Below are 8318 nucleotides of genomic sequence, written 5' to 3' on the forward strand. Positions count from 1 at the left end.
AGTTCCTACCAGCTCACAAAACCACACTGTAAACTGAGAAAAGCACTGTTTCTCTTCCAGACATCTCAACAACTTGTTAGATTTGAAACCTGAAGTGCAACAGACCAGTCTCCACCCCTCCCTCACATCTGACCTCAATATCTATCTCCCCCCATATCTCAAACCTCTACAACCAGGAGCAAAAACTGTGTTGCTTTCTGTCAGAATGATTTGTCACAGTCACCTCCTTAATAATAGTGTTCTGGTTGATTTGTGAAATGAGAAATCACACGATATCCACCACACTACCCCGTCTGGACAAGAAATGCATATATCAGAACCCTGTACACTGATTTCAGTTTGTGTTTTCCTATTTGGCCTTGGACCCTTGTCTCTTCTTTCTGAACTTCCTCTCTGAGACACCAGTTAGTTCTCTTAGGGTCATGTCCTCATTTTACTGCTGTTAAGACAGGAAGCAGTGTGTGTACACATGAGGAGAATTGGGGCCAATGGATTTTAAGCTTCCGCACCAGCGGTTCTGACCAGGTGAAACGGACCCAAACATTGTCCCCTGCCAGGATTCTCATTTTCTGAAGAGTTGAGGTGGAAAGTGTTACTGCACCTCTCCTTGGTCACTGGATTACCCCTACACTCTGTAAGCTTCCCACCATAGGATTTTAAGCTGAACTGCTGTTTTACTGGGTGTTGCGTTTCACATCCTTTTTATGTGCTGCTGCTGCTGCTGCTGCTGCTGCTGCTGCTGCTGCTGCTGATGATGATGATGATGATGATGATGATGATGATAAGCCATCATCATCAGCTTTATCAAAGACACAAATGGGTCATCATTTGAAGATGCAATTTTTTGCTGTAGACTAGTAGGTACACAACAGAGTAACAGTTTCAGCAGACCTGATCCATCTGAGGATTTCACCCTCCAAATAATCTGGATATCAATGACCAATGGTTGAGTCTGAAAGCTGGTGCCTTTTTGAAAAATGTTGCATTTAAGCAGACAATTCCAAAATAAACACATATCTGAAAAGGAAACTTTATTGTCTCCAAAGGACAGCAAACGAAGAATGCAGATAAATTTACAATAATAACTGTGACATCCATACTGCACACAATACAGTCGTAGACTACTACTGCCTTTATTTGAGTTTATCATCTCACATTTGTTGAGGTTAACACTAATGAGGTCCAGTGAATTCTTTTAGACCTTTGTGTTGCATGTTATCACCTTGCATTTGTGAGCTGATGGCAGTAACTTGTAATGAGGATGGTTGGGGTCAGCAAGGATACATTAAGCCTTCCTCATTCATAGTTGGGAAGCTCTGCAAGACCTAAAATGTATGTTATAGTTCTCAGAGAAAAAATTATATTGGCCAAAAACTGTTGACAGAACAAAGATGTACAAAAGTAAGAAAACTGCTGTTGGGCCTACTAATCACTAGGAACTTGCCTACTTACAGGCTTTTACCTGATGTCTCCATCTGAGTTTGAACGATTCTCTTTGTCAACTCGCTACCTGGTGGAACCTCGCTGTCTGGTTGAAGCTCCTCTTCCTTCAGTCTTTTCCAACCAACACCAACCAAAGCTTGAAGGAGCCTCATCAGCCCTCGGGTACATGCTCTCTCCCTATTTTCTCTTTTGATTCTGGGTCATTGCTTCAGTGAACATCACATACATATTTGTCTTTTTTTTTCACCTAGATGTACACAAGACACTGAGGATCCAGGTAATTTAATTTCACACACCAATTCTGCATTTGCATTTGGCTTCTAATGATTATGTGTCTGCATGTAGTGTAGAATCAATTGTTGCTGTTGACTAATGTGGTTGTTCAAGAGTTCTTTTTATTTAGTGTCATACACTCATCATGCTTGTGATTGTACTGATGTGAAGGATCCTCTATTTGTCTGATTGTTTGTTCTAGAAAGTGCAGCTAGACGTGTGATGGAGCATGCGTTGCTGAATGATGAAAGTGAGTCCTTGATATAGTAAAGAGTGTGATGAAACATGCAACTTAAAATTCCTCAACACAGAATCTGTTTCTCTCTTGCTCACCCTTTTTTATTCTTCTTTTGGTAAATATTGAAGCATTTGCTTTTCATATTTGCAATAAGAGTAAACCTTTTTCCCAAGAAGTTTTTAATTTACTCCCATTATAGTGAGCGGCTTCCCTCTGTGACTAAGCTGTTTTTCCAGGACTAACACAAAGATTTAACTTGTCTAATGTCTTTTTCCAGAAGTTCTACAGGAGATCCAAAAGTCTTTAGAGGGTGACCAGACGTAAGTATCTGCCCTGCATCCATCAATGTTATTTTAGAAGCAATTATTAGTCACTTGTATTTTCTTAAGGGATCATTTGTGGTTTACTTTCCAGATATGAGTAAATCTATCTAGGCTGGCTAAAAAATATGAGAGAGACTAATGGCATTGCATCAACTTTTTGCAGTGATATCTGCGGGTGGCACTGGGCGATTCATTGTGCCAAATAGTTTACAATGGATTCTTCAAATTATCTGAAAAATCCAACATTGACAGTCAAGAGACTGTTTAAAATTTTTAATTCAAGTAAAGACAAACCAAAACTTTAAACAAAACTTGGAATTTTCCAGTATATGGAAAAGCGAATATAACTCTTTGAGCCAAACAGTCTGCTATTTTTTTTAGCCTCCACAGAATTTTAGTGCACTCAACAATATGCTTATTTTCTGGTCTATATTCAATATTTTATACCCATGGGTATAAAAGATATTTCTATATTTAGGTCTTCTTCCCATTTATTTTTAATGTAGTCACGCTTGGGGAGTTGTCTTTAACTTTGATATAGTTATGGTTATTTTCTTTATTTTCTTTTTAGTTTTACTTTAAAATTGCAGTATGGAACTTTTATTTTAAAAAGATTTTCACACATTTATTTCACATAAAGTTGTTCTGCTTTCTCTCAGGGTTCTGAGTGCCATCTAGAAACAAATCAGAGCTTGGAGGATTGCTGTTAACAGTGATGTCAGTAACGCGTTAGTGACATTGGATCACTTTTTTCAGTAACAACTAATCTAAAGCATTATTTCAAATCCAGTAGTCAGACTACAGTTACTTATCAAAATCACTTTGTGTTACTGTGCTTTACCATTTTCTTTTGCAATTTAATTGTATTTCCTCTACGCGTCTTATTGAGTGATCGCCGTTTCTATGCAACAGTATCAGCAGCGACAGAAATGTCAACAATGGAGGGAAGAGTGAGATGCGCATTGTGTTGGTGGAAAAACAGGACCTATTTTGAATTTATGTTGCCAGGTCCCTAACCCTTTGGGCTCATTTGTTTTTTTGTTTTTTTTTTAAAGTTGCTTGCAAATTTAATGCGTCTCAGACTGTGCTTTTGGGCTCGTTTTTGAATGTGAAGTTGCTCCTTTGGGCTTGGAAATAAGCAGAGATTCATAATAAATCCCAGAATGTGTCTGACATCCAGTTAGTTTTAGTCAGGCCTTCCAGGTCAATCTATTCCTGGATGATCCATCCCGCTGTGTCTTTGTTAATGTCAAGTTAATATATTACCTGTGAATTGCGTCGCGCTTCGCGTTGCACTCCAGAAAATTGTAAACATTAAGACTATATATAACAACGCAATAAATGTGAAAACAGCCACAAATGAACAAGTCCGTAAATTTGTGCAAATAAACGGCATTATAATAATTAATATTAAGATAAGTGTCACAAATCTGTGCAGCCATCTGAATTGTGGAGCGGCAGGAGAAGTGCTGTGTGCTGCGCTCTGACACCAAACGCTTGTGACTGTGTGTTCTAGAAAGGGCAGCTAGACGCATTATTAACCCACCCCCAGGCCCCCAGCCTCCTTACAACCTGGAGGCTGGGGGGAGGGATGGGGACTTTAAAATCCTTCTTAGAGTTTTCCAGACAATAGTGGGACACACAAATTACTAACGTTTTTTTTTTTTTTGTTTTTTTTGTACTGTTGTAACCTTTAGAAAATCTCCTCTTCAGTTCAGCCTTATAAGCGGAGATACATTGTTAATATTACCATTATAAAATAGCTTACAATTAAGTATTGACAAAGTTCAATGTAATCTTCACAGGTGGCGGAGTGTTGTTGTTAGCAGCTGCTGAAAGTAACTATAAAAGTTACTTTTAATGTAACATAGTTACTTTCCAAATCAAGTAGTCAGTAATCTAAGTTACATTTTCAAGGAGTAATCAGTAATCCAATTAATGTTACTTTTTCAAAGTAACTATGCCATCACAGGTTGTTAATCACCCTCACATGCATGCTGCTCATCCCTCTCCCCCTTGCTCTCTATTTTACCTGCTATGCTAGCAGGCTTTGCTATCTTCCTGACATACCTGTCAAGTTTTGGGTTTAAAAATAAGGGAAATTTTCCACCACCTGTTATGAGCTGTCCCACCATTCCAATGGAGGTCCAGTATCCCTTGCATTTTAAGACAGGTTTACAAGAAATTTAAAATAACTGCCTGTCAACCACTTACAAAGTACAGTTAGTTGTACTTTTTACATCTAACTAAGTTTTGTAACACCTAACTGTGTTACACACCACAGTGTAACACCTAACTGTGGCCTATCTTTGTTTGGTAGGTGTATTTGGCAGACCATCACTTTTTGGCACAAAACTTGGTTTGTTTCCACTGTCAGCACTAGCCTCATGAGAACTGCCTTCCTGGGTACTGCAGGTGGTAGTTTTTGTGAGGCTAGTGACTTCATTCAGTTTGGAGATGCACATTAATTCTTATTTGAAATGATTATGTTACAATACTGAAAAATTACCAGAAAATACTAATACGGCAGGAAAGATGGGTAAAATACAACAACTTTCCGACCAAAACAGGAGGCTTGCAGAGCCTAAATGCTCAGACTAATTAGCGTGACCCACCGATGACGGCAAATAAATGGTTTTCTCCACCATTAGCACATTAGCTATAAGACTTGGTCAGGATTCTCTTGCAAAGCAGATTTCTAATCTCAATGGGATTTTCTTAATTAAATAAATTTTATAAAACATTGAGCAGCACATACACACGGGTGGCTAACAACACCAAGACACTTCTACTGGCTCTGATTGGTTGTTTCTAGTTAGCACTGGAAACAGAAAAAAAAACAGAGGAGCTCCATTTTTTCAAAAAATTTAATTCCATTCTTTCACGGTATGTCGACAGTTTGGACAAATATGTAAAAAGCATATTCTTTTCTAAAAGGTATACACTGCAACTTTAAAACTCTCACCATTCACCCTGGAAACCACAACTACCTGTGGTTTTATCTAGTTTCAGTGTGTCTCCTTGTGCTTTCTTGTTCACTTCTGACTGATTTTATTGTAGTTCCATATACATTATTTTATTCTATGCAACAAATGTCTCTTAATTTCTTCTTTAATTTCTTGGTTGTTTAGATGCTCACCTTTATTTTCCAGAGTGTTTTGTTCCTTTTAAGTGCATGAATATTGATAAAGACAATAAAATGATCAGGTAAATCAATTGTTCCCATTTTGCAATTATCTACTCTATCTTCCTTATTTATTTTAAAAAAAAGATACCCTTGAATAAACGTGAGTGTGGAGGAGACTAGAATGTATTGTCTCTTAAGCAGATAAAGATCCTGCCATACATCAAACATCTGTAGCTCTATTAATTAGCTTTGAGAGTTGGCTCCTCTTCCATCTGCTCCTTGCTCTTGGTTGTCAAGTTTGTAATTTAGGGTAAAATTAAAATCCCTGGCTGAATAAATTTCTTCTTTATCTGCAGATATAAGCATTTAAGAAATCCTATCGTGAATAGGAGGTGCATATATATTAATCAAAGTAACAGCTGGAATCCCAGTTTCCCTGTTAGCAATAACATATTTATCATCTCCTTTATTCTTGTGATTTTTGTTTTATTTTTTCCAAGAAGACCAAAACTGAGATGAGTAATGATATTTCCTTCTTGGCACACTCCTTGTATGAACTCAAAAATGTTTTTTTATATAAACCCTGCCAGGGGAATGAATAATCTGAGGTGTAATGATTTAAATATAAAGTTTCCAAAATTACCTTAGTTCAGTTTAAATTATATTACAAATTGTGAAAAAAGATAAAGCACAGAATATTTTTTAAACGTACTTAAGATTAAAAAGAAGTGATTTTTTCTTCATTATTTGGTAAATGTTATTGTACTTAAATACAGAATAGTGTAAGCCTTTCAGTTTTAAAGTTGAAATTCTTTGTGGTTTGTCTAAAGGACATTTCCAGAGAATAATGTGAAGAGTGCTGTTGCCTGAGATCAGGTTCTTAGCTGCTCAGGTAAGACTGCTTAATTATTCTCGTATTTTGTGCATTTTGTGTAATTTATTGTTTAAATTTTGTTTGTGTCTTCTTAGAGAATAAACCCATCAAAATGTATGAAGTGCACTACAGTCTCACAGATTCTCTAACCTCCTGCTTGGCACACAAAACCACTACTGATTCCTGATCCTTTTAAGAGCCACTTTAAATGGAGGCCAAAAGGCTCACAGTGCTGCAGCTGTTTGAGTGCCATAAGGACCCAGCAGACTGAAGGATGAGTCCAGGGCCTCTCTGTGCTTTAAACACAGCCTCCTTGGCATGGTGACTCGCTTCCAGCTGGAAACTACATGAAATATTTTCCTTTTCTTGCCCACAATCTGAGTCCATCAAACCACTTGTGATCAGTCCTCATAGATGCAGTGGATACCTGGATTGTGGTAAAAGTAAGTTTGAAAAAAAAAAATTATTTGAAGTTGTTTTTTTTCTTTTAAACTAAGATGTTTGTGGGTTTTTTTTGTTTGTTTGCCAGTATTTGTCTGTAGTGATATATATGAATTAGCTTTATGTCTAAATTTAAAAATATATACTTTAAAAATGAACTATGCTATATTTTTCACCCAAATACTTTATACCTTTAAACATTTTTAACGTGACACTAGGTAATTTTATGTGGACACATTCTCTAATAACGTTCATGCAGTGAACCAATTTTTAATTTACTATTTCTTTGGTTTTACTCGGGTCATAATTTTAATAATGGCCTTTCAAATGCAGGTGTGTTTTGTCTTATGATTTCTCCCTTTCAGAATTTATGATTTTGTGTAATTATAAGATAAATTTAAATAAATTAAACTGTTACTTTTTAGGGGGGGGGGATTCTTGTTTGTTAAAACCAAATTGGGGATTCACACTACATGCTCAGTCCCCACCCTTTCCTGTTAGCTGTAAGGTAATCTGACCACAGGTACTTGTGCACTACAGTTTAGCACACTGTTCTTCTTTTGGGGGGAACTTTGTCTAGGGTTTATTTTTATAAATATTATTATTGTTATTGTTTTGTAAACTGTTTAAGCCAGCAATAATTGATGTGATTTTGGAATGTAATTGTAAGTGATGATAGAAAATTGTTATATGCTGTATTATGTACGTGACAACTGTGCCTATTTTAACTGGGATTGGCTGCTATTTAGATCACACTAGAAAATATTTTGGTACTGTGTGTTTGAATGCTTGGTATTTTAGCATCATTTTGCAATATAGTTTTGTAGCAAACTGATTATGAAACCTGATATTTTTCAGTTGTATGAAATTTTACACTGTAGTTTTCTTATACACAATTATATGTTTTTCTTAAGACCTTTTGTCTGGTGTCATGTCTGTGGTACAAACGTTTGTAGCAAATTACCTTGTTAAACAACTAATATCTTCAAGCTCCATTTCCTCCATCTTAACCTTGTTTTAAGCTTGTTTGCCAGCACAATCATAATCAATAGAGCAACAGTACATTATTCACCATAACAACCACTGATTTAAAAAACAAAAGGTATATTAAGATCAGACATTTTCTTCCAGCTTTTAAATAATTTGAGCAAGGACAATAGCATGCTAGTGAACAGTTGCATTATTGTAAATAAGAGCTTACCTGATTAAATTAAGGTTGAATTTAAAATGGATGAAAGTTGAATTTAGACTTTTTTTTCTACTTTACAAAGTTCCTGAGTGCCTCTGTCCAGAGCTGTTACTGTATGAGAATAAACAAAGTGTAAACTTTGAAATGCTGCAGCTTCAGTTTTCTTTGGCACACTTTTGCACAAAGACTTATGAGTAGCAATACGAAAGAGCTGCATCAGCCAAATAAACCACCTTACATAACCTTATTGTGTGCTATGGATTACCAGACACAAAAATGTATTTCCTGATTTGTCTGTTTATCCATAGCGCACAAAGTTGTCAAGCACTTTGGCACCTTCTTCGCTTTTTGGTTTGGTATTCCAAATGCAAACTTTGTATAATGATCAGTAATAACAGGGATGTCGCTTG

The 8318-nt window shown here is 36.4% G+C and overlaps 1 protein-coding gene across 2 annotated transcripts in view; it reads left to right on the forward strand.

Moving 5' to 3' along the window:
• Positions 1–7634, forward strand: part of llgl2 (LLGL scribble cell polarity complex component 2) — a 38050-nt gene extending 30416 nt beyond the window's left edge. For both annotated transcript variants that reach the window (XM_044101973.1, XM_044101972.1), the window contains exons 22-27: positions 1455–1605; positions 1695–1720; positions 1919–1966; positions 2232–2274; positions 6235–6296; positions 6374–7634. In XM_044101973.1, the coding sequence (XP_043957908.1) occupies positions 1455–1605; positions 1695–1720; positions 1919–1966; positions 2232–2274; positions 6235–6274 (308 nt within the window). In that variant the 3' untranslated portion in view covers positions 6275–6296; positions 6374–7634. The remainder of the gene's footprint in view (positions 1–1454; positions 1606–1694; positions 1721–1918; positions 1967–2231; positions 2275–6234; positions 6297–6373) is intronic.
• Positions 7635–8318: the final 684 nt, after the last annotated feature.

Source organism: Gambusia affinis, linkage group LG20, assembly GCF_019740435.1.
Source record: "Gambusia affinis linkage group LG20, SWU_Gaff_1.0, whole genome shotgun sequence".
Classification (NCBI taxonomy): Eukaryota; Metazoa; Chordata; class Actinopteri; order Cyprinodontiformes; family Poeciliidae; genus Gambusia; species Gambusia affinis.